Source organism: Biomphalaria glabrata, chromosome 7 (assembly GCF_947242115.1).
Source record: "Biomphalaria glabrata chromosome 7, xgBioGlab47.1, whole genome shotgun sequence".
NCBI classification, from domain to species: domain Eukaryota; kingdom Metazoa; phylum Mollusca; class Gastropoda; family Planorbidae; genus Biomphalaria; species Biomphalaria glabrata.
The window spans coordinates 27029789-27057273 of record NC_074717.1 but is presented as its reverse complement, the minus strand read 5'-3'; the positions used below and the strand labels follow the sequence as shown (position 1 = coordinate 27057273).

The 27485-nt window shown below is 37.8% G+C and overlaps 1 protein-coding gene across 1 annotated transcript; it reads right to left on the bottom strand.

Moving 5' to 3' along the window:
* LOC106057906 (purine nucleoside phosphorylase-like) lies at positions 1–27143 on the bottom strand. Its single transcript, XM_056035325.1, has 7 exons — positions 26946–27143; positions 15824–16176; positions 12061–12230; positions 10373–10476; positions 10014–10189; positions 9428–9618; positions 1–1238 (listed from the first exon to the last, which is right to left on the bottom strand). The coding sequence occupies exons 2-7, from the start codon at positions 15853–15855 to the stop codon at positions 1036–1038; spliced, it is 876 nt and encodes a 291-aa protein (XP_055891300.1). The 5' UTR covers positions 15856–16176; positions 26946–27143; the 3' UTR covers positions 1–1035.
* Between the last annotated feature and the right edge of the window lie 342 nt (positions 27144–27485).

Genomic DNA, 27485 nt, shown 5'->3' with positions numbered 1-27485 from the left:
TTGATGAGAATATAGAATTTAATAAAGAATAGAAGGTCAATATATTCTTCGGAGGTATTTATCAATAAAAGCAAATTATAATGGCAATCTGAACAGAAACAAAGATGTATAACAGCTTAACAAAAATAGCATTAACAATATGAAATCTTTGCATCCAAAGAACATACATCTCAAGAGAGAACCAGCAAAAAAAAAAATGAAATTATATGGCTGAAATGTAGATTAGTTTTTGGTTGCTTTTTGTTTTTATCATGTCAGACCTAACATCGAGCTTTTTCATTTAGTTTCTTTACATTGCCTTATTTCTTCTCACATTAACAGAAAAACAAAAAAAACAAAAAAAAAACCCTATAAGATCAGATCATGATCAAACAAAAGGATTAGAAATATGGAAATGCATGCTTTAATGTACAAAATTACTATACAATCTTCAGCTTTAAGAATATATAATGTTTACAGTAAATTGCCCTTTGCCATAAGAATCAACAATTAACTATGTCATAGGCTCTTTATAGACTCAAATAGTTCAATAGACATGATCTTAAACTTTCTTTTGAAATGATTTTGCTAACTATATAAATGAGAACTAGCAGTGATGGCAGTTTTTATACCAGTAAAAAAGTATTTTGTCTTGTTTGACAGCCATACTAGTTTAGGTTGAATCACAATATCACATACAATACTATTTCTCATGAGTTGTGTGAAGCTTCTAGAATGAGGATGGCAGAATGCAGGAAGACTAAATATAAATATCTTTGTTACATGTGAACAAGATGAAAAGTTACAAAACATAAACTAGAGGTGGATAGTATTCATGGAAATGTATAATATCAATGAAAGAAATGCAAAATCTTGTAGATTATACCATATAAATAAATGTCCCTACAATCTGTTTAAATTCATAAAAAAAAAAAAAGGAAAGTTAATACAAAACTACATTATCAGTAGAAACAAATGTTGTAAGCATTATTTTTATCTTATTGTTGCACAGTCAATATGTTTAGATGTAGAAATGTTTGAATTATTTGCTACCGTTTATAAATCTAGCTTTTGAATAATGGCAGCCACCAACTTCTGCAAGTCTTTGCTTCTCATCTCGCCTGTTTGAAGCACTTCTTCGTGGTTGGCAGTAGATTCAGCATCATACTCATCAATGACTATGTTGGTGATGAGAGACAAGCCAAACACTCTCATGCCACAGTGTTTAGCTACCAACACTTCTGGTACAGTGCTCATCCCTTAAGAAACAAAATAAAAAAAAAATACAATTTAATAGTTGAGAAATAGTTTTAAAGAAAAGACTCGAATCACTGAATCAGTAAAAAAACAAAAAACAATAATTGCTGCTATCAGATATCAAGTGTAATATCATGATGTTACAACACTATTGCATATGGTAGCCAAGAGGAAAAGTACTTCATAGTTGAAACAAGAGTGCAGAGTTCACATTTTAGTGAAGACAGATTTCTATGTACTTGACAATTATTCAAATGAGTTCCCACAAGTACCTTACATCTGTTAGAGATAATTGTGCTGGAAACAAGATGCTGTCATCATGAAAAAAAAAAAGCTATGACCAACTTTTGGTTTATGTTTGGAAAAGGGTCTGCTTTTCCCCACTTTTCTTGATTAACTGAATGCATAGGAGCGACACCATTTATTCAACACTTTTCTTTGAAAACTATAGACCTGTATTTGAAAGCTGTAAATTAGTTAAAGAATGTTGTTATCATTTGTTAAATAAACACTGCAACTTTTAAATAGAGATGGGAATCGAACCCATTTTTAAAGTTCAGGTTCGGTTTTGTCAGATTATAGTTCAGGTTTGGTTCAGTCAGATCTAAAGTTCAGGCCTGGTTCGATGTTATGAAATTAGGTAATAACAAAAACTATGTATATTGTTATAAACCTGGTGGTGGCACAGATGGGGGTAGTGGTGTGTGTGTAGTCAGCCGACGCAAATCGCCCCAGGCCAGCGCTAGACGAGCGGTCAACCGTGACGAGTTTCGACGATCGTCCGAGACGAGTATCAACATGATGGTTCGGGAAGGATCGACGTCGTGAACAGAGCTCAGGAGCGTCATGAGGGTTGTAGTCATCTGACACCCAGAATGGTCGAGCGACGTTCGTTCTGTCCGGTTCTAGAAGGCCAGTAGGGACCCTATATAAAGAGCGAAGGTATCAGAGACGAGTCAGTCAACTTCCCGATCTACAGTTCGTTACAACGGCTCAGTACAAGTCCGAGGCGAGACAGAGAGAGACCAGTGCAAGAGTTGATACGACGGAGAGATATTTGTACAGTCTTGTGTTACGTGCTGCCAATTGTACAGTATTGGCTGTTATTTATTGACATTAAACTATTACGTTATTTCGAAGCCCAGAGTTGTCAAGTTCTTTAAGTTGGTGGTGTCTGGTGCAGTTTGCAGAGAGCCTGAATAGCGAGATTCGTAACAACTGGTGTCAGAAGTGGGATCCTTTTCTTCATGGCTCCTATGAAAACGCTCGACCAACTCCTTGTGAATGAACTGAAGCGAGAGCTACGTGATCGAGGGCTGAAGACAAGTGGAAATAAGGAAACATTACAAGCACGCCTTCGGGAGGACCTGGTGGAGGATGAAGCAGATCCGGACACGTATCTTTTTAAAGTCGAACCAGATATAGAGGAGCTCTTGAGCTCTATGCTAGGAAACACCAATTCCAAGATAGATGCCATGGACACCATGCTAGGAAACACCAATTCCAAGATAGATGCCATGGACACCAAGGTAGATGCCAAGATAGATGTCATGGCCTCGGGAATCAAAACCGAGTTATTGGCTATGAACCAACGCTTACATGCTGTGGAGGAGAGAATCACCACCATTGACCAACAGATGAATCAGAGGGTCGACGCAGTGGAGAAGGCAATCGAAGAAATGAAAACGCAAGTTCACTGTAAGAACACTAATGCACCGGAAACAAGTATGACGTCAATTGTGACTGAAAGCTCCGGAAAAATGAAGCCCCCCGTATTTGATGGTTCCGTGTCCTGGTCAGTGTACAAGAAGCAATTTGACGCAGCGGCTAACGTTAACAAATGGTACAGCGAGGAGGAGAAAGCAACAGCCCTTGTGTTATCCCTAAGAGGAAAGGCCTCCGAATTGCTTCAGTCCTTACCGAACCAGCAAGACTTCGCCGCTCTGGTACAGGCTATGGAACTCCGATACGGGGATGAACATCTGCAAGAAGTTTATCGAGTGCCACTGAAGACCAGACAACAGCGCCCCGATGAAACACTACAGGAACTAGAGACAGACATCGAACGCCTCGCACATCTAGCCTACCCAACCGCCGCACAAGATTTTCTGGAAGTCATTATTACAGACGCTTTCATTGATGCCCTTCGAGATCCCGAGTTAAAGAAAGCCACCAGAGTTAGTGGTAAACGTAAGGCCAGTGAGGCCCTCGTATACGCTCTCTCATATGAAGCCGCCAGAGACGCATCAGGGAGCACTCATCAAGGCCGAAGGTTAGAAGTCAAAGAGGAAGAATTTGCACAACTTGTGAGAAGGGTGACAGAGGCACTAGATGAACGACGAACAAACCAGATACCAGAAAATCAACCTAGGGTTCCTGTACGATGCTGGAATTGTGGTGAACTCGGTCATATACAAAGAAGCTGCACTAGAAGATTTCCACAAACCGGAACCCATCACAGACCAGAAAGGTATGCACGACCAAGTTCCCGGGGCTACCAGGGAAACTAGCACGCGCCGGCTTCAAGGGGCGGAACCCGGCGACACAGAGAATGAGAGCCCCTGCAACCATCATCCCGGTCGCCGTGCTAGGGCAGAGTAAGAGTCTGAAAGTCATCGGAAAAATTGGATGTCAAAACTATCACTTCCTCCTGGATACTGGTGCCTCGCGATCAGTCATCCGGACGGATAAAGTGGACAAAAGCAAGAAAACGCCAGTTAGAGCCTACTCATTGAAAACAGCCAGCGGAGAACTGATGCCCATAAAAGGCTTGATCAACATTAACAGTCGAGATCGGGAATCAGTCATTCAAACACGAATTCCTGATTGCTGACGTCACAGATGACTGCATAATAGGGCTCGACTTCATGATGAAATATGGCTTTTCCTTGAATATCGGCGGAGGCACTTTACAACGTGGGGACCTCGAAGTACCCTTGCTTGGCGACGAGAATGAAGAAGATGGCCGAGTCAGAAGGGTTAAGTTGGTAGAAAATACAGCCTTGCCTGCTAAGTCGGAAATGATCATTTGGGGAAAAATCGAGGATGACTATCCCACGACAAGAACGGCGCTGGTGGAAAGCTTAGACACCAACTACAACGGGATAGCAGTAGGAAAGACGCTAGTCACGATTGGGAAAGACCAAAAGGTACCCGTAAGAATTGTGAACCTCGGCACAGTAGAGAAACATTTACGGGAAGGTAGCATCATCGCTGGTTGCCATGCTTTAGAGATGATACGAAACTGCAGCAGTGAAAATCCCAAGCTTAAGCCCAGCAAACCACAGGTTACTAAACTTCTGGCAGAAGTCGAAACGATCTTGTCAAAAGAACAGTACATCAAAGCAGAACGATTCCTCAGAGAGTTCTCCGACATATTGCCATCTGATGAAATGGACTTTGGGCGAACAAACCTGATCCAGCATCGAATAGACACAGGAAACACTAGGCCCATCCGACAACAACCACGTCGCCTGCCGCTAGCAAAACACCAAGAAGCTATGGACATGATAGAACGAATGAGGCAGCAGGGGGTTGTTGAACCATCCAACAGTCCGTGGTGTTCACCCATCGTCTTGGTAAAGAAGAAAGATGGATCCACTCGATTTTGTGTCGACTATAGATTATTAAATGACGCCACACACAAGGACAGCTATCCGCTTCCTAGGATTGACGACACATTGGACACACTTGCTGGGTCACAGATCTTTTCCACCCTTGACCTGAAGAGCGGTTACTGGCAAGTGGGACTACACCCCGAGGACAGAGATAAAACAGCCTTCTCTGCTGGTAATGGTCTCTGGCAATTTACCGTGATGCCTTTTGTCCTCTGCAACGCCCCAGCCACCTTTGAAAGACTAATGGAGCATGTGCTAAGAGGACTTAACTGGACCACGTGTCTTGTTTACTTAGATGACATTATCGTCATAGGCAGAATCTTCGAGGAACATATTGCAAACCTGAAGGAAGTGTTTGAACGAATTAGAAACGCTGGAATGAAATTGAATCCAAAGAAGTGCTCCTTGTTCAGAAGAAGCGTCAAGTACCTTGGGCACATCGTGTCAAAGGAGGGAGTCAGCACAGATCCGGATAAAGTTGAAGCCGTAAATGGATGGCCGATCCCCGCTAATATCCAGGAGCTAAGAAGCTTTCTTGGACTCTGCACGTATTACAGACGTTTTGTGCCTAATTTCTCTAGCCTCTGTAGTGCCCTTCATCAATTGACAGAACCGAAGCGGCCGTTTATTTGGACAACGGAATGTCAGGAGGCCTTTGAGAGACTTAAAAAGGCTCTTGTTTCATCACCCATTCTGGCCTACCCGATACCAGGCGAGACGTTCATACTTGACACCGATGCGAGCAATACTGGAGTAGGCGCTGTCTTATCCCAAAAGGTAGATGGAACTGAGAGGGTTATAGCTTACTTCAGTCGGAGATTGTCCAAAGCCGAGAGAAACTACTGTGTTACAAGACGTGAGCTACTGGCAGTTGTGGATGCCATACAACATTTCCACAAATACTTATATGGGCAAAAATTTATTCTCAGGACAGATCACGCTGCTCTACAATGGCTGTTGTCATTTAAAAGTCCGGAAGGACAAGTCGCCAGGTGGATTGAACGTTTGCAAACCTATGACTTCGAGACACAGCACCGAAAAGGACAAACTCACCAGAATGCTGACGCGCTGTCTCGACGACCTTGCAGAATGGAATGTAAACACTGCAGCAAGGTTGAAGAAAAGGAAGTTATCATTGATTGTCGACATCTTGGGGTACAAGCTTCCAGGTCATGGTCTGACGAAAGAATCCGAGAAGACCAGTTAAAAGATGAAGACCTGGCTCCCATTCTGCTTATGAAGGAAGACGGACAAAGACCAGAATGGCATCACCTTTCTGATAAAGGAGCTGCTACCAAGGCATATTGGGCGCAATGGGATTCACTGACAATCGACAATGGAGTTCTCAAGAGGGTCTGGGAAACGGCAGATGGGACGTGCAATCGCTTACAGCTGTTGTTGCCTAAAGTGAGAGTTGCTGAGGTGCTGCAAGAAATCCATAATAATTCCAGTGGGTCACATTTAGGTGTCAACAAGACCTTGGAAAAAGAACGCCAGCGGTTTTACTGGTTCGGCTACCGGGATGATGTAGAAGAATGGTGCCGAAGATGCGACGCATGTTCAGCAGCAAAGGGCCCGCACAGGAGAACGAGGGGACGTATGCAGCAATACAACGTCGGTAATCCCTTCGAAAAAATAGCAATCGATGTAGCCGGACCATTCCCTGAGTCCCAGAGAGGAAACAAGTTCTAGTGGTGATCGACTATTTTACTAAGTGGCCTGAAGCGTATGCGATACCAAACCAAGAAGCCACCACCATAGCGGAAACACTTGTGGAGAATTGGATTAGCCGATTCGGTGCTCCCAGGGAGTTACACTCCGACCAAGGCCGAAACTTCGAATCCAAGATCTTTCAAGAGACGTGCCAGGTACTCGGCATCGAAAAGACACGCACAACCCCTCTACACCCCCAGTCAGACGGAATGGTGGAACGATTTAACCGAACACTGGAACAGCATCTGTCGAAAGTCGTCAATGAACGTCAAGAGGACTGGGACACCTATATCCCAATGTTCCTTATGGCATATAGAAATTCGATTCACAGCACCACCGGTTACACTCCAGCAAAGATGTTGTTCGGCCGAGAGCTGCAACTACCGTGTGACTTGCTATTTTGGGATTCCGGGAGATGTGCCAGCCTCTTCAACAGACTATGTCGCAAATCTCCGAAAACGGATGGAGAAAACTCAAGCTCTACCCCGCAGAAACATCAAGATCAACAGTGACCAGGTGAAGACAAGGTACGATAAACGGGCCAATGCCGCTGGGTTTCATGACAACGATCTGGTGTGGCTTTACAATCCACAAAGACGAAAAGGCAAGTCCCCAAAGCTTCAAACAGACTGGGAAGGACCCTACCGCGTGATAAAAAGAATCAACGATGTCGTGTATCGAATACAGAAGAGCCCAAGGTCCAAACTGAAGGTCGTCCACATCGACAGACTCAGCAAGTACTATGGTGAAGCTGGATCTGCCCGGGACGGACAGATCTAAGGAGGGGGCAGTGTTATAAACCTGGTGGTGGCACAGATGGGGGTAGTGGTGTGTGTGTGTAGTCAGCCGACGCAAATCGCCCCAGGCCAGCGCTAGACGAGCGGTCAAACGTGACGAGTTACGACGATCGTCCGAGACGAGTATCAACATGATGGTTCGGGAAGGATCGACGTCGTGAACAGAGCTCAGGAGCGTCACGAGGGTTGTAGTCATCTGACACCCAGAATGGTCGAGCGACGTTCTGTCCGGTTCTAGAAGGCCAGTAGGGACCCTATATAAAGAGCGAAGGTATCAGAGACGAGTCAGTCACAACTTCCCGATCTACAGTTCGTTACAACGGCTCAGTACAAGTCCGAGGCGAGACAGAGAGAGACCAGTGCAAGAGTTGATACGACGGAGAGATATTTGTACAGTCTTGTGTTACGTGCTGCCAATTGTACAGTGTTGGCTGTTATTTATTGACATTAAACTATTACGTTATTTCGAAGCCCAGAGTTGTCAAGTTCTTTAAGTTGGTGGTGTCTGATGCAGTTTGCAGAGAGCCTGGATAGCGAGATTCGTAACAATATGTTCAATTCAATATATTAGATAAAACACGAATCATTTTAATATCCGACACTCATGTCGCAGGCCACATCACAGAAATTATTAACAAAATATATTAAATAAAAAATAAAGCACAATTATTAAGAATTTATTAGATATAGTACTTAGACCAATTTAATCCGAAACTAAACTTCTAAAAATCTCGTTGCATAGATGTGGCACCATGTCCAAGCACTAAATCTGGAAGTTCATCCGCGAATATGCATTTTGCCCATTTCCACCTGCTGAATGATGAGTTGCTATTTCATTTAGAAGATGCTTAAGTCAGCTTATACATGCAAAATTAACTTGTTTTTCTTGTAGTTTGTTATTGAGTTCATTCAGATATGATGTGATGTCACTTTACAAAAGCAGAATCCCACAACCATGAGACAGTTGTTTTCATTTCTCTATCATAAAAATTTCAGTTTTATGTCTCATATCAAAAAAAAAGTTTAAGAACCTTTCCTCTTTAACCAGCGCACTTCACTGTAATATAAAACGTCTTCATATTCAGATTCTATTTCTTAGAAATTTTTGTAGTTCAATGCCTTAAATGTTATAAAATTAACAGTGCTTAACACATCATCACATGGTCCTGATTCAACAATTTGCCACAGAGGTTCAGTTTGACTTCACATTTTTTCTAATAACTCTTGCTGCCAGTCCGCTGTGACATCCAGCCTTACTTCTGGTGCTATCAGTAGTTATGCCAACTAATTTCTCACAAAGAAGAGAAACCTTGAATAATTACTAAGAGTTGAGCGGTATCAGATATGTCTGCGGTAATAGAAAACATTCCGACCTTTTTAATTTAAGATTTCTATTTATCATGGGAAAAAGGGTGGCGGCTTCAACTGCATTTTTCTTTTCATGACCCATTTCTTCCATCATTGAGAGTAACTCTGTAGCCTGCCCTTACCGCTGACTCATTTTCTTGTTCCTTCTTGATAAATATTCTTGTCAGTCCTCTAATCTCTAGACATAACTTAGAGATGTTATCTTCACGGCTCAAACTATGAATGCCATCATATTTATTTATGTTTTTGATTTCATAATTCTGTTTAACGTTACATTCTATAGAAACATCCACTATCAGTTCTATACAAATCAAACAGATTGGCTTATTTCCATGCTCCCCAAAAAGGTTAAGATCGGTCCACTTTTCCTGGTAGTTTTTACATTCAGAGTATATTTTTCTTTGAATCTCCATTTCATAAAAGTACAAATAATATACATAACTGTCAAATCATATCGCTGGTTCAGTTGTAAGTGAGGTTCGAGTTCGGTTTGTTTCCCATATCTACCTTTAAATCTAGGCAATATTTATTTATGGCAATGAAAACTGTCCAATGATGTAAGTGTCAACAAGTAAAAATCGAAGATAAAATGTATAAAAGCTTATTTTTAGATTGGTCAGACAGTCAAAGAATTAACCTTGACATTGAATGTCAACAAAGCAATATATTTTTATGTAAGAAGTAATTTGAGCTCACCTGTAGCATCAGCACCAACAACTTGTAAATATTTACATTCTGAAACAGTTTCAAAGTTGGGGCCGATTAGTGCACTGTATACACCTTCCCTGATAAAATCTCCAAATCCCATCTCTTTAGCAAGACTAAGAGCCAGCTTACGGATGTCAAGGTCATAAGCTCTTGACATAGGTGGGAAACGTGGACCATATCTGAGAAACAGAAGGAACAAAAAGTCCAATACAAATGAAGGGAAGATAGTCCTTACAAATAAAAATACAAATAATACAATGTTGATGATCAGCACACAATGTTATTAATTACATGAAAACAAAAGATATTACACGAAATCAGAAAGAATTTTAATCTTATTTTGTAAATTTCAATGTTGTACAATAAGTATAGATATGAATCAAAATTTAAAACCCTTTTTTTAAAATGAACTTGTAAAAACAATTTATATATTTTGAATATAAAAAAAATAAATGAAATACAAGTATGGAAAATAGAGGTAAACTGACAAGAGGGTGTAAAAGATGTAGGTCTTTAGCTTCACAATCTCCCTTAGAAATTTTACAAAGTGTGTAATTGAACTAATCTGACATACCTTGTGTCATTAGGTCCTACAAGCGGGTTCACTCCAGCAAAACCTGCCAAGTTTATATGGTCTTTAATGACCATTATGTCTCCCACATTGTATCCTCGGTTGATGCCTCCAGCTGCATTGGTGACAAACAATGTTTTTATACCCATCAGGTGAAACACACGAACAGGAAGAGTTGTCTGAAACATGTAGTTTGAACAGAGTATGAAAAATGAAAGCAATTCAATTAACAAAATATATGACGCAAAAATTAAAATTAAATATGACAACAAAAAAAAAAAAATCAAACAATCAAACTAAAAAAAAAAAAAAACAACTGAAAAATAAAAAGTTAGACTATATACAGTGAATTAGAGTTTAACCTGTTGAGCAGAGTAGCCTTCATAGCAATGAAATCTTCCTTGCATTAAAACAACACTTTTGCCACTCAAAGTACCAAAAACCAGTTTTCCTTCATGGCCAGGAACTAAATGGTGAATAAAAAAAAGACTACAATAACTACTGTAATTGAACATTCCAGCTCACTAACACTAGTATTAATTATTTTATGATTATATATCAGCTATGTTTTTAATGTCATTTATAAATAAGTTTTTATATACATAAGATATAACAGGGTATATCAAAAGAGTTAATATGAATTATATTATTTATGGGTTGAGAAGGATCTTTGTAGAATAATTATTACATATTTTTTAAATATCCACAAGTTATAACATATTTAAGTAAATTCAGAAATAAAATATCCGCCCCAATGCATATATCCTAATCCCCAAGAACTTGTTTTTAATTCTATGTAAATCTTTCAGCAGGCCACCTTGAAAGAATGCCAGAGAACAGAGGAGCAAAGATTGATTATTCACGAGAAAAAAAAACAAAAGGCAGACCATGGGTACAGTGGCTTTATGATGTAGGCAGATCTACAACAGCTAAAAGTCCAGGCAGGATAGATCAGAATGGAGATGTGCTAAAGCAGGCCAGGGCCCTCCATGGGGTCTAGTGCCACTGATATGATGATGATTATGTAAATCTTTCATCACAAAAGAAAAATTAGGAAATCATATGAGTGAAGACTTTAGGCTTACATTTATTTATAATACTTGAGAATGAAATGAAGATAATGGCCAGATTCCACTACCAAAAACCCAATGATATGGATCTCTATTGTTTTGCATCTGTCTTTGCTATTGTCACAGGTTAATCTGACAAACCCTTCTTTCTTATCTTATTTACAGCTGAGGTTTTGGCTGGTATGACATTAACTGAAGTTTACTAGAAGGACTAAAATTAGCTTGTCAATTCTGTATGTCAAGCTGTTCATGGAATAATAAAAAAGAAAAGAAAATATATATAATGAAAGACAATTTTGGGGTTTGTTAGTTTATTCATTCTGCTTAATAAATCTAAATCTTAGTAAAACTATTACATTTCATTCAGAGATATAAATATTTTAAAAATATTAAAGCTTCAATTTTACAGACTTTATTCCTGTGCTATATTCTTTATAGATTTATAAAACACCTATGTGGTAACACTACTAGATCATTACAATGTTAAAGCCACAAGGAAATGGGCAGGGGGGTTTACATTTTGTAAAGAATGCCAATAGAGATTTACCAGAGGTTCAAGACCACAACTACTAAGGTTTAGTATGATTGACTATTGTTGCATATTAACTGTTTTTACAACATGTTTGCATTGCTGGACATACTAATTTAAAAAAAAGATCATTACTAAAAATAATGATTAGAAACCAAAAGCATTTTAGAAATGAAAAATTTTAACAATGGTTCTTATATGGTGGACAAGCACTTAGCTATTGAAACAAAAAGTCTTAAGAACAAATCACAATGACAGATATGATATTTTTTTTTTTATAGCAGCGTCTTTCCTGTAAAAGTGATTGCTAGTGTGCAGGCTACAAGAAATCTTCATTGATAGCATCTAAAACAGATAACATTTACATCATCTGTTCCATAGACTCTTATAGTGAATCTTTACTTACTTGTGCTACAAAATTACATGTAATTGGCATGAATAAAGGAAGAACCTGTGCTAACTGGAAAGCCTGGAATGTCGCCATAGGGAATGACTTCCTTGTCCTCCACCATATCTGCAAGTTTGCCAAGACCCGACCCACAAATAATTGCCAATTTTGGACGACTTTTTACTCTGGCTAAAATGTTCTCTGCAATTCCTTGAGCATCTTCATAAGTATAGCTGAAATAAAAAAATTAGTTTTTATCTAGCAGTAAATGTCTTTAATGTACAGTTATATTTCTGGCTTTGACTTATAATATATCAATTTTAATGCAAACACTTTAACAATGTTAATGATTGTGAAGAAATTTAGATTAAAAGCCAAATTTAAAAAAAGTTAATACTGTACCCTAATAGCCCTAAAGCTTTTACTATTTGAGCTGATGTGAACAGATTTTATACTAAGCAAAACTAACAAATCATGCTGTCGGACCCATTGAATTGGTTGCTTAGTGCAGCGTTCATCACTATATTGATGCCGTCATTCGCACTATTTTATTTTAGTGTGTAGTTTCGGGGACTGATCTCCCCTTGTTGCTTGTCACTAGAGGTGTGTGTGTGTGTGACTTTCGTCATATTTATCGGCTGCTAAACTCTCTCCATTTTTGTATGTTGGTACAGTAAGACGTGTCTTGAGAGCTCTTGAATTTCTCCTTGGTTTATGTTACTGGATAGCCTTAGCATTTGCCTTGGACATTTTCTTGTTGGATTATCTTGACCTCTGTTTAGGGTGAGTTTTATTTTCATTGCATAGTTTTTTTTATTTGGATTCGATCATATTTGTAAGTCTATAATTAGACTAGATCTAGATGATTAGAAGAATCTTTTCTTTTATCTTTCTATAGGGTTTTAGCGCCAAGTCTAAGTATTGGTCTTAGTCTTGGTGTCAAGTCTAAGTGTTAGACTCAGTTTCAAGTCTAGGTGTTAGACTCAGTGTTAAGTATCAGTTCCAGTCTCAGTTTTCTATATTGAGAGTACTGCATTAGTCTACAGGACTGAGGTCTTCATCTCAGTTGGTCGTCTGGTGTTCAAGTTGGTTTTTCATGAGTCTGAGATTCCAGATTCCAGACTGCGGGTTGCTGTGGTCAGACCTGATGTTACAGTGTAAACTATAAACTTTTGGAATTGTCAGTGAACAGTATCTGATCTAGAGGCTAGATCTATATGGATTACCAGTTGTTGTGTTGGAAGTCTATCTGAACAACTTGTAATGAATATTTTTTAAGGTAATGATATTGTTCAAATAATGATCATTTATATATAGTAAAGAGACTAACTGGATCATACTAGATAACATATTATTATATATATATCTCTTGATATTCATACTATTATTATCATTCATCATATATCAGTCCATTTGTAAATATATCATTAGATTAAATTCATTATTTTATTAAATCATCATACACCTCGTCTATGATTTATGTATAACAGAGTGTGTATGGTGTGGCTGTCGGCTGAACTTGGGCCTAAAATATTAGAAGTTATAAAATAATACAAAGTACACAATTGTAATTAACAAAATTACTGTAATACATCTACACATTAATATTTAATAAAATAATGCAGTTCTTCTTCTTCTTAATCGTTCTCATTGTTATGTTGGAGTGTTCATATGACTAGACCAATACATGAGATGAACTGCGCAGTGGTTTCCAAATCAGGGAGCTCTCCATATAGTTTTCTTTCTATTGGGGTGATTTGGGGCCAATGTCTTATACGGGCCTCTTGGTAGAGAGAGCAGTTTTGGAGGACGTGGTCGGCATTTTCTCGTGATACTCCACATGGGCAGATTTCACTGGTTCCAATTTTGAGCTTCCGGAACATGTGTTGTCGCATTCTGTTGTGTCTGGTCCTGAGTCGAAACATTAGCCGTTGGTCTTGTCGGGATAGCTTATAGTAAGCATCATCTTTCTTGTGATTTGGATGGGAGCTCGTCCATTTCTCATTTATTTTATCTACAATTAATTTCTTCATTTCTTCTGGATAGAGTGCAGAGTTTACTTGTGAGTTTGTTCTCCCACTCTTGGCGAGTGTGTCAGTCTTCTCATTTCCTGCTAGTTGTATGTGAGGATAATGCAGTAATATTATTCTAAAAAGACCTGACACATGCTATGATAGACATAATGTCATAGGCATCGAATTATTAAATTTTATTTGTTATAAATGTAAATAATAAAGACTTTATTTATTTTAAGAATTATAGATTTATAGACAAAAGACCTTCTAGATCTAAATACACTTAAATACATAATACAATTGTTTTTCTTCTAACTAACTTAGACTGGTTTCTAGATCTGATAATATTTAAACTAAACTAGAGACTAAAGACTTTATTTATTTTAAGAATTATAGATTTGTAGACAAAAGACCTTCTAGATCTAAACACACTTAAATACATAATACAATTGTTTTTCTTCCAACTTACTTAGACTACTTTCTAGATCTGATAATATAACTAAACTAGATTTCTAGGAGAGCTGCCTGATCTGGAAACCACTATACAATTCATCTCAGATTTTCATAGAATCCTCTGAACCCCCAACTTAATAATGAGAACAAAGAAGTAATTATATATATATATATTATATATATATAGTTACTTTTTTGGTCTCATATTATTACGGTGGGGATTCTGAGGATTCTGTGAAAATTTGAGATGAATATATGTATAACTAGAAATAGAGTAGTCAGTAGGTTTACTCTTTCAAGAAAGTCACTGTCTCTATACTATAGAACTAGATCTATTGAACTATTTATATTCTTACAAGCAGCACGCACAGGGTACGCCCATTAATTTGTTCCCATTATTTATTGTGGCCAAAACACCCCTTCTTTTCATTTTTGAATTTTAATAAATGGACCTCATTTTAATGATCATACTATCATACTTTTTAGCCAGCGAATTAATGTATGGATCTCTACCTTACAATGAAATTTCACATGTTGCTCTGTCTTTCCTGAATACACTGTTTTAAAAAAATTAAAAAGTCCATGTTTTAACGATCAACCTAACATACTTTTTTAGCCCATGAATTAGTGTAACTGTTACAATGAAATTTCACAGCTACCCTCTGTCTTTCGCCCTCTGGAACATCCATTTTTTTTTACATGCCTATCGTGATTTCTCCCACTTTTTACTTGATTTGGAAAGACCCACTTCATAATGCACCCCAACTCATACACAAGCTCTCTTAACAACAAAGAGTCATTCTTACACATTCCTGTTCCCATTTCTTCATTTATTATATTTTGTTCTCTAAATAAAAATATAAAAATAACAAGGAATATCAATTCAGTTATTAATACTAGATCTAGATACTAGACTGTCTAGCTAGAGTAGAGACATCTACATCTAGTATCTAGATTCTAGTCAATCTAGATTTAGATTTTATATAATTATAATATATAGATTATAGATTTTTTTATTAATTAAATTATTTGATAGATCTAGCAATCTAGCTAGAATCAGCTAGATCATGATCACAGTGATAATCTAGTAGTAAGTAAATAACTGTACGTAGTAAACAACACTATTATAGTACATACTACATACATAGATCTAGATTCTAGATATTAACAATAATTTAATAACATACTAGATCTAGATCTACATAGACATATCACATAAGACATAGTGACATAGTAAAATAAGTTGGACGTGACACAAGCTCACAAGGGTTCAATGTCAACCATCATTTTTGTAAATCACTATAATAATGTGATCTCACTTAAGTCAATGCAAAATAAACTTAAATTTAAAAGCTTACCTATTTTTTTTGCTACTCCCTGCTGGATCCATTTTTTTACAGTTCAGAGAGTTCAGAAACTGAGAAAGTCTAGATGTAGCTAGAGTAGAGTCTAGATTCAAATAATTATTATTATCTAATCTTAAAATCTAGTCGACTTTATTAGACATCCAGAATTAGATCTAAGAAGATTCTAGATATCTATATTTCTAGTAGAGTGTCTCTAAACAGTCTTCTAGTAGAACTTAGAAGTGTCTAGATCTAAATCTTCTCTTAACAAGAACAGTGTCACTAGAGTAGTAGAGACAGAGTCCACTGTACAATCTGTTGCTGATATCGGTTGTCTACCTTGAAGTGGTGAAAAAATGTAACAACTGAAAAAAAAAAAAAAAAAAAGCGAACGGCAGATATTGCCAACTGAAAAACATATATTGCCCATACACACAGACACACACACACTATATATATATATATATATATATATATAGCGTTGCCTTTGGTCTTTCGCTACACACACTTTTAAAACACATCTTTCTTCACCTAATGAACATTAATAATTTTTCACTGTTGGGGACACTTATGAAATCACCAATCAGTTAGATGTAAGCCTAATTCCTTATTAGAGCTGCTATATATATATATATATATATATATATGTATATATATATATATATATATATATATATATATATATATATATATATATAATGAACATGGAACTATAATGAATAGGTTTAAACCAGTGATGCCCTAAATACGTCCCGCGGGCCAGATCCGGCCCGTGACGAGGTTCTATCCGGCCCGCCGAAACGTCGGTATAAAGTGTATAAAATATAAAGGTTGAAAAATATATCTTTACCTACCTTAGGGCCCTCACTTTTCCTCTGATAAATTGGTACCACGAGCTTTAACATTTGTGCCTTTATGAAAAGGAAATTAAGAACCAGAGCCATTGAACGGATCTTTTTTTTGTGGAACATGGTAATAAGCCAACAAATTTTTTTTATAAAGAAAGTCTGGCTGTTTTAATAAACAACATACAGCAACAGCATAAAAAAAAACAATTATGACATGGAGGATCCATGGGAATTATATTGACCAAAATGAGACAAAAACATGAATTAAAGTATAGGATAACTACTAAGTTGCTCATACAATTTAAGTAGAGAACTAAAGCCATTTCCAGCCAGGATAAACTTCAAATATACCAAATTATTAATGTAATTACTAGATCCACGGGTTTTTAATGAAATAGTTTCAGGTCTATTTCAAGTTGTTGATTTTTTAAAACCTTTTTTGGTCATGTGGCCTGCGACACGATTGTCGGAAATTAAAATGGCCCGCAGGTTGAATTAGGTTGGGCATCACTGGTCTAAAGCACAGATCCATGCATATATAGGCGTAGCCAGAGGTCTGGGATTCACCCCCCCCCCCCGAAATGAAATCCCCTCGAAGGGGGGATCGGAATTAAATGACTGATTTTTTAAATTTGATTTTGTTTATTTTAGGTGAGATTTTAATACTAAACTATCACTTGCCCAAGCGCAGCCAAGGGATTTAAAACACTCAACCAGGGGATTTAGCAGTTAAACCCCCCTCTTTTATAAAACAAAACAAAACAAAAAATAATGCAAATGACAATACCCAAATTCCAAGAGCATGGCTAAGGAAGATTTTGATTTTAAAACCCCCTCCGAAATTGTCGATAAAACCCCCACTTCATTTCTTATATTAGACAGTATACTATTGAGTTAGAGTATAACATTAGTATAACTAGTTTAAACTAGTATAAGATTAAGACTATATATTTACTGTTTTTATATAGAATATTGCTACCCTGGTTTTCGTCCATATTGTTTGAATATCCTTATTTTAGGAGCCAGCATGTAAATGTATTTTTACAACCAGTGTGTAGATACCATGGGCGGACTGGGCATCAAAATCGGCCCGGGCATTACCATATAAACCGGCCCACAAATGGCATGTCATATATTTTCGGGGGGGGGGGGGGGGACTTTTACCCAACTCCGCAATTTTTTTTTCAAAGTGGCGCTGCACTGTGGCAATATACTAATATATACTAATAATAATACTAATATATATATTAGTGTGTGTGTATGTGTAATTAATCTTCATTACATTCTGATCTTTCATTCTATCAAACGTTTTTTCTACCCTAGAATACTCTCTTCCTATAATTAGTGGAAAGACAGTAGGCCTACACACCGCCAAAAGGCAGCTAGGGAGTCCGGGGCAGCGCTCTGAGCTCTCCCCAGTGGGGTCCGGAACCAAGCATTATTTCCGTGATTTTAAGCTTTAAAAATGCATATTCTGAAGTATCTACAGAGCAATTAGCCTGCTACTCTTCCGCTAAAAAAAAACAACAAATCTGCTATTCAATGGAGACCAGCGACTGGTAGAAAATGGTAAAATACTTTAGTTTTTGTATTGGAAGGGGAAGGGAAACCACAAATACCCTTTTGACTACGCTCATGAAATTTGGTGACTGTAGTTTGCTTAAGTTGGCTGCACTGGGGCAATAAGTAAAGTTTCCCTTTCAGACAATGAGGTCTGAGGCAAGTGATGGTTTGAAGACCCACCCGGCTACGCCCATGTGTTATATTATAGGTGTAAGCCTAATTCTCTACAAAATATATAATGTTTGATAACGCATCGAAAACTGGATGAATGCATTCGTAGGATTACACAAAGTATTCTATTTATCCATGTATGTAGTCTGTAAACTATAGACATTACAATAGCAGCCTAATGAGTTTGAAGCCTTTTGGTATTACTTATAGATTACAGACGTTTCTTAAAAAAAAAAAGATTGTTACGTCTTACGCATTTCATGTGTTAATCTAGTCATGTATGTTGATCTGTGACTTAAAGTATGCTAAATCATTGGTTTTCCTGGCTGACTCAGGCAACCCATTCCATTAAAAGAGAAAGCAGAACGGTTAGAGATGCACTTACGTAATGTGAAAAGCTCTTGCTTACTCCTAGTACATTCTCAAAAACGCGATTTGTATATAAATATACTAAGACTAAGACTAAGACTGCTTTATTGATCCTTACGGAAATTTGTTGTGATTACAAGGACTCGTTTCTCATATAAAGACAACACAACAGAAAAATACACATAAATACAAATACCATGACCCATTATTTAAAATATAAATTTCCTTTCATTAAATATCGGATGTGACAGTGTTATATGAATTATTGTAATTATTGTAATAAATTTCATCATTAATGACTTCATACTAAGTTGCTCGACCGACTAACCCACTCTTTAGTGGACGAAGTCTTATCTGAAAGCCAATGTGGTTCAGAGCCGGTAGAGGTACATCTGACATGATATTTGTTCTGCGACAATTACAAGAAAAATGCAAAGAGATCATTTAAACCTATACGCTGCCTTTGTGGACCTCTCCAAGGCTTTCGACACGGTCAGTCGCGATGGTTTGTGGAGGTTTTTGGCCAGGCTGGGAGGCCTGATCAGACACAATGGTGCCCTTTCTGATCACTTCCCAATAGAAAATGGCGTGAAGCAGGGCTGTGTACTTGCTCTTACTCTATTCGCTATCTTCTTTGACGCAATGCTGGGTCAAATGAGGCAGCGATTGGACGAAGGCATCTATATCCGGTTTCGTTCTGACGGCAATGTGTTCAATCTTCGACGTCTACTATCCCATACAAAAACAAAGGAGATGGTCATAACGGAGCTTCTCTATGCCGATGATTGCTCCCTGCTAGCTCACAATGAACATGACCTCCAGAACGCGGTAGACGAATTGGCATACGCTGCCGCCTCTTTCGGTCTATCTCTAAACCTCGGGAAAACAGAAGTCATGTTCCAGAAGTCACACAATAAAGCATACTTAGCCCCAAGGATCACCGTAAACGGACAGCCCTCTAATGTGGTAGACCACTTCACATATCTAGGTAGTATAGTGTCAAATGACACCTCACTTTCAAGGGAAGTTGATAACCGTCTGACCAGGGCCAGTAGCGCTTTTGGACGCCTTCAGGCGAGAGTTTGGCGGAACAGATCGCTCCGCCTACTACAAAAATCAGTGTCTACCAGGCGGTGGTTCTCTCAACCCTTCTGTATGGCTCCGAGACATGGACACTATACAGGAAACATCTAAGACTTCTTGAGCGCTTCCACCAAAGATGCTTGCGCTCCATCATGGACATACGGTGGCAAGACCCCACTACAAACAGCGATGTCCTTGCGAACGCCGGTATGGATAGTATAGAGGGACTTCTTTTGGTCCGATTAGTTACCCTGGGTAGGGCACGTATCCCGTAAGGGATACGAACGTATGCCAAAAGCAGTCTTTTTTAGTGAGCTAAAAGATGGTCGACGTAACAGAGACGCCCCACGGAAACGCTTCAAAGACCAGCTTATGCGTCAACTTTCCTTGGCTGACATAGAAGAGAGCACCTGGTTGCATGCGGCCTCAGAACGAGACAACTGGAGGTCACTCACGAAGGCCGAGGGATACACATTTGAGACCAAAAGAAGTCTGCTGCCGAGGACAAACGCAGAGGGCGAAAAGAAAATCTAAATCGACCACCTATGGACAATGGTTATGTTTGCCCTGGATTTGGCAAAATATGTAGGTTTCAGCTGGGGCTGCGCAGCCACGGGAAATGCTGCATTCCTCACTAATCTTCGGACTCGAAGACTAGCCGTATTATTATTACTAAGCTTAAGTTTGCCATTAATAATAATAGTATAAAAATTGATTTAGATCTAGATTTATTTTTTAATTAATTTTTTTTTGTAAGCCCCAAGTGCAATATTTTTAGATCTATGTTATTAAAAATAAACAAAAAGAAACTTACTTTTTCTTTATACCCATATTGAGCTGTGAATAAGTTGGGTGGCTTGCAATTTCGCGGCTGTGTGTAGGCTATGCGTTAAAGTTAATTTCTATTAAGTATTGTTAAAGAGCTAATTGTCACGCCTATCTTTTTTTGCTGCGTTATATCAATGTTTTTTAACTTAACCTCTCTCATATTATCCCTCTTTTTGGTTAAATTTCATTGGAACCATTAAAAGATGGAGGAGAGAAGGAGCAAAAAATGGGATTGCCATCAAAGACCCATACCGACCAGCAAAATGAGTAGGCCAAACACAAACTCGAAGACATCAAAGCAGTCCATGCCGCTCGTGCATAGCAGCAAGAACGGTCTAACGTTTTGCAAATGCTAATACGTACAGTGTATAGTGTATTTTTTGTTACATTCTTGTTGAATTTCAAACAAAATTAATTGTAATAAGAAAAAAAAAAAAAAACGTGTTCGGGCCTTTGAGTCTTGCTGCTGTCACTTTTTTTTTAAAGTTGTCTGCATTGAATTTTTTTTTTCTTTGGTCGCGACCAGACCGGCCCATTTGGTACCGGCCCACCGGGCATTTGCCCGTTTGCCCATATAGCCAGTCCGCCCCTGGTAGATACTGGTTTTAAGAATTAGTGTATAGATTTGTTCCATGGGCGTAGCCAGGATTTTTTTTCGGGGGGGGGGGATTTTTTCTCCCCCCCCCCCCCCGGCGAAATTTTTTTTTATATGTATTTATGTGTGTGTGTGTGTACATAATATTTATTGCATTCTGACCTTTCATTCTTTCGGAAGACGTTTATTGTGCCCTAGAATAGGTTCTTCCATGAGTTAGTGGGAAAATTGTAGATTCCCCGCCATTACTAGCAAGGGGGTTTGGGGGAGCGCTAGGAGCTCCGCCAGCGCGGGGCGAAGCCCCGCCGCCAAGCACTATTTCTGATATTGAAAACCAACAAAATGCATATTCTGAGGTATCTACAGTGCATTTTCCTGCTATTAAAAAGTTTTATTTCAAAAACCTTATGTGATATTCTTACTGTCTTAGACCCTCCCGCGGCGTTTGGCGCATTTGCCGTCAAGCTGTTTCCATAAATTGTAAATTACCTGCCAATACTAGCAATAGGGTCTGGGGGAGCGTTAGGAGTTCCCCCAGCGCGGGGCGAAGCCCCGCCGCCAAGCACTATTTCTGGTATTAAAAGCCAACAAAATGCATATTCTAAGATATCTACAGTGCATTTTCCTGCTATTAAAAAGTTTTATTTCAAAAACCTAATGTGCTATTCTTACTGACTTTGACCCTACCGCGCCGTTCGGAGCATTTGTCGTCAAGCTGTTTCCATAAAAATCTGTCACTGGTAATGTCTGAATCCTCTTCCCACCTGTCATGAGGACCTCCATGAATGAGTGGCGTCAAGTTGTACTAGGATATCATTACAACTCTTCTTATACGTAATTTCCCCCCCCCCCTCACCTGGCTACGCCCATGATTTGTTCTATGTAGGCCTCATTGTTATCTTTGTCTTTTTGTATGGAAAGGAAACGAGCGAAACTATTACAATAATATATGTTTGTTTTATGGAGAACAAATAATTGATTTTTTAGAGAACTACTTTGTCATTCATTTTGATAATGTTTCTGATGTTCCAAATCTCTTATGTTCTTATAAGAGATGATAGGTTTACACTATAAGATTTTCTTTTTGTTAGATATGGTATTTAGAATTGGATGTGTGTTGTACAAATTGGTCTAACCATTTAGGCCTATTATGTTAATTATGTTAAGTTTTACCCATATGTAATTTGATAATGTATTTTAATGTGTGTTATATTATGTTTGCCTTGTGCAGGTCTTTAGTGTACGATCTTTAGTGTGTATATAAACAGATTGAAATCGGCCTACGAGTTGCCTTCGTCATTTATTTAGTTCCTCGCTGTGTCAAACCCACCACATACCTATATCAACAAAAAAGGGCAGCAAAGATTACGATTACTGAGAAAACTGTCCTCTTTGAATGTTAGCGAACAGGCCTTGGCAATGTTTTATCACACTCACATCTGCAATATTTTAAATTTTAATATCACTGCCTGGTATGGCAATCTGAGCTATAAAAATAAAAATAAACTCCAGAGAATCCTAAATGTTGCTGGTAAAGTCATTAGCAAAAAAAAAAAAAAAAACTCATTTGAGCAGCTGTTTGAGACAAACATCCTTAAAAAAGCTTAAAAGATTCTAGAAATAAAAAATCACCCTTTGGGTTAGGATTTTGCGATTTTACCATCACAAAAGAGATATAAGACACCGATAGCAAAGTTAAGCAAAGACAAACAGCCACAAACACTCTTTTGTTCCTCTGGCAATCAAATCATTAAACAGAAACAAAGTGATATAAATGTTCACATGTAAATTATGAGTGAGTCTTGTGTGAATCTACATTTTGTATTTTTATAGTTATAATGTCTTATTTGATGTAATGCACAAATTGTAAGACAAATTCTTACGGACAATAAAGATTCGGGGAGGGGGGGTTTGGGGGGGATTTTTCATGCGAAATTTTTTTTTTAATATGTATTTATGTGTATGTGTGTACATAATCTTTATTGCATTCTGACACTTCATTCTTTCGGAAGACGTTTATTGTGCCCTAGAATAGGTTCTTACATGAGTTAGTGGGAAAATTGCACTATTTCTGGTATTGAAAGCCAACAAAATGCATATTCTGAGGTATCTACAGTGCATTTTCCTGCTATTAAAAAGTTTTATTTAAAAAAAAAACCTAATGTGCTATTTTTACTGACTTTGACCCTACCGCGCCGTTCAGAGCATTTGACGTCAAGCTGTTTCCATAAAAATCTGTCACTGGTAATGTCTGAAGCCTCTTCCCACCTGCCATGAGGACCTCAATGAATGAGTGGCGTCAAGTTGTACTAGGATATCATTGCAACTCTTCTTATGCGTAATTCATTTTGTCGGAGAACATGTCCCGCAAACCTCATGCGTCGCTCTCTCACAATCTTACTAAAGAGTCGACTCCCAGTTCGGCATAGGATTTCCTTGATTTAAACCCGATCTCTATAACTGACACCTAAAATCTGTCTTAGCCATCTTTGTTGAGCCACATTTAGTGTTTTTCAATTTCGGCAGATGACTATTCACTGCAGTTTATTAAGGGAGCCCTGCCACTGGCAAAAATGTGTAACCTCTCTTGAATACGCTCTTAGAATTAAGTGACTGTAGTTTGCTTTAGATTTTATATCGAAAAGAGAAGTTTTATCGTCAAAATCATCTGTTGGGGGTTTTCCACCTCAAAATGCTCTGTAGGGGGATCTTAAACTCAAAACCATCTGGAGGGGTTTTAAACTTAAAAAAAAACGCCATCTTTAGAAGAGGGGTTTAAACTCAAAACCCCCGAATGGATTGGCTACGCTCAAATAATTTTAGTGTGTAATTTGCTTTTTTTTTATATTGAAGAGGTATTTTTAGCATTAAAACCCCTCTGAATGGGGGTTTAAGCTCAAAACCCCTTTTGGCAACGCTCATAGCATTTTGAGTCCGTAATTTGCTTTTTTTCTTCAACTGAAGATGTATTTTTTAGCCTCAAACCCCCCTAGCGGGGGGTTTAAACTCAAAACCCCTTTGGCTACGCTTATAGATTTTAGAGTGAGTAATTTGCTTTTATTTATATTGAAGAGTTACTTTTTAGCTTCAAACTCCACTGGAGGGGAGTTTAAACTCAAAACCCCTTTGACTACACTCATAACATTTTGAATGCATAATTTGCTTTGTTTTTATTATTAAAGAGGTATTTTTTACCTTTAAACCCCGCTGAAGTGGGATTTAAACTCAAATCTGAGTCAAAACCCATTTAGCTACGCTCATAACATTTTGAGTGTGTAATTAGCTTTTTTTTTATATTGAAGAGGGGGTTTATCGTAAATTTTAGAGGGGGTTTTAAAATCAAAATCTTCCTTAACTGTGCTCTTGGAATTATTGGATTTTCGTTTGCATTTTTTTTTGTTTTGTTTTATAGAAGAGGGGGTTAACTGCAAAAACCCCAGGTAGAGGGTTTTAAAAGTCAAAACCCCTGGTAGGGGGTTTTAAACTCAAAACCCCTGGTAGGGGTTTTTAAACTCGAACCCCTCTGGTAGGGGTTATAAACTCGAACCCCCTGGTAGGGGTTTTTAAAATCGAACCCCCCTGGTAGGGGGTTTAAACTCAGAGCCCCCTGTTAGGGGGTTTTAAACTCAAAACCCCTTTGGTTGTGCTGGGGCAAGTGATGGTTTAGTATTAAAAACTCACCTAAAATAAACAAAATCAAAGCAAAAAATCAGTCATTAAATTCCGACTCCCAAGGGGGGGGGGATTTCATTTCGGGGGGGGGGGGGGTTGAACCCCAACCCCCACCCCCGGCTACGCCCATGATATATATAATATATATATATAATATATATATAATATAAATATATATATATATATATATATATATATATATATATATATATATATATATATATGTATGTGGCATTTTGCGTCTTGAGAGACGATCTTTTCCCTTTTCTTTTCCCCCACCCGAAAAAAAATTCTGGCTACTCTCATCATGATTAGCAGTACGGTAAGTATCAACAAGTGCCAAACTACGTATTAACAAACAAATCTCTCATTTATTGTCTTTGGAATGAGTCCTTCCGTATTGTCAAGGTTGAAGCATATTTTACCAACTACTGCGCATCAACAAGCACTTTAGTGATACAGTAGTGGGTACTTGGCTGGCCAAATGGGCGCGAAACTAGCTTTTCTTTTTTCGTCTGGGAGGGGGCGTCACAGACTGAAGTTGGAGAAACTTTGAGCTAAACATTTATTGAATATGCAATTTATACTACTCATTTAGGACAAGCAGGGCCTGCTTAACCCTAACCCTAACTTAAATGTTATATTTTAACGTAACAAAACTGGTAGTTAAAAGCTATCACTGAAAATATTTTCTTTTATTTAATGATAATATACATTTATAAATATTAACAAACCCTTTGTTGAAAAGCAACTTTTTGTTTCATTTGTTGTAGAACTTTAAAATGCGATTTATTAAGATTTCTCCGTAATGTTCAAATCAGGCTATATAAGATAATGCGTTAAAGTATAAGTCAGTGCCAGATGTGCTTTATCTAGCAATTCTCCATAATTGCTTGGTCTACTTTTATACTTATATATAACAGACGTCCCTTCAAAAAGAAGATAATTACGACCTACTTGTATCCATGTGTCAATCTAGTCGGGCATGTTAATTAGAGACTTAAAGTCTGCCAAGTCATTGGTTTTCCTGACTATTAGTGTACAAGCACGCATAGAGAGGGGAGAGAGAGAGAGAGAGAAAGAAAGAAAGAAAGAGAATGATTGGGGGTATGCATTTAATAAAATACGCAGCTTTGAATCATTTTAAAAACTTAAACAAGAAAAATATAAAAAAAGTGTTGTTTTTTTTACATAGGCATTGACTTGGATCTTTTCCAGACAGAGCGGTCGTTCAAGCAGGCTTACACGCTTAGACCTCGAACAGCCTTGGGCTCAGCTCTTTTGACAATCAAACGGATCAGTCATAATATGTGATTAAATGTGTAATATATCTAGACTAACAATAATAAATGTGTGCGATTAGAAATATTTTTACCAATTGATTTTTTTTAGCGCAATTTCATACTTTTAGCTTTCTCGATGCGCTATGAATGTGTGCGATTAGAAATATTTTTACCAATTGATTTTTTTTAGCGCAATTTCATACTTTTAGCTTTCTCGATGCGTTATGATCCTATATCACTTATTTGGACCAGTTAGGAAAGGGGAGGGGGAAAGAAGGGGAGGGGTATCTGTGCTAATCTTACTGTGATCTCTTTATAAATGTATTTTATGAAAAAAAAGTTGTATGACTTGAATTCGAACTGGAGAGATCAAGCCTAGACAGGTCAACGGACGAAGTATGCACGCGAAGTGTTTATGAAAAAAGAAGGTTTAATAGTTATCTATTGATAGTTTCGAACTTTTAAGTGACGATCTAATTCTCTACTCAAAGTATAAAGGAGACTAATTGAACTTATACCACAACATCAGTCAAGTACAATTTCTTTCCCATGTTCGATACCAAACAAAATAAATAAATAAATACCAATAGTTAATTAACTAATTGGTTAATTTTTAAAAAATTGATTCCTGTTTTGTAAGGTACCGGAAGGCTACAATAAATAATTGTGCAAAATTTCAACTTAATCCGAAATTAGGTGTGGAAGAAATAACGTGTACAAACCTTTTACCAGACAGACAGAGTTGATCCTAGCTTAGTAGCACTAAAATGGACTATTTATTTCAGCAGCACGTGTAAGAAGTGTCTAAATGTCGGTCTAATCGTGTTCTATATTCCGAAGACTATCGTCTTAATAGTCTCCAGGTTTTAATTCCCGCCTGCCTGCAGAATATTTGGGCTAGGACCGCTAGAATGTTCTTTGACTCTGAAACGGACAGTCAGTCATTTAGTTTAATTTAGTAGTATCATTATGCACGCGTGCTTCATAGCGTGTTACTTATAGGTTAAAGAATGCCTTTTGACGGACCGTATTATTTTTTCCCCGCCTTGATTCTATATTATACTTGTAACAAAGTGCCTTAAACATTTTCTTTTTACCCAACATATATCTCTTCACTATGCTGTATTATCTCCACATTTAATAATTGATTATACTGTGGCAGCTGTTAAACTGGGTCATGAAATTTCCATTTTCGATATAGGCACCCTATAGGCCTATTTGTGCGATAAACGATGGAATAATAAATTACATTGTTCTAGTAG

Bases quoted from the DNA above. Each gene is read 5' to 3' on its own strand.
- LOC106057906 (XM_056035325.1), bottom strand. From the start codon at position 15,855: ATGGATCCAGCAGGGAGTAGCAAAAAAAATAG. The intron at 10,190-10,372 runs GTTAAACTCTAA...TACATGTTTCAG, and splicing joins AAGGCTACTCTGCTCAACAG to ACAACTCTTCCTGTTCGTGT. The intron at 1,239-9,427 runs GTGAGCTCAAAT...TTGTTTCTTAAG, and splicing joins TGTTGGTGCTGATGCTACAG to GGATGAGCACTGTACCAGAA.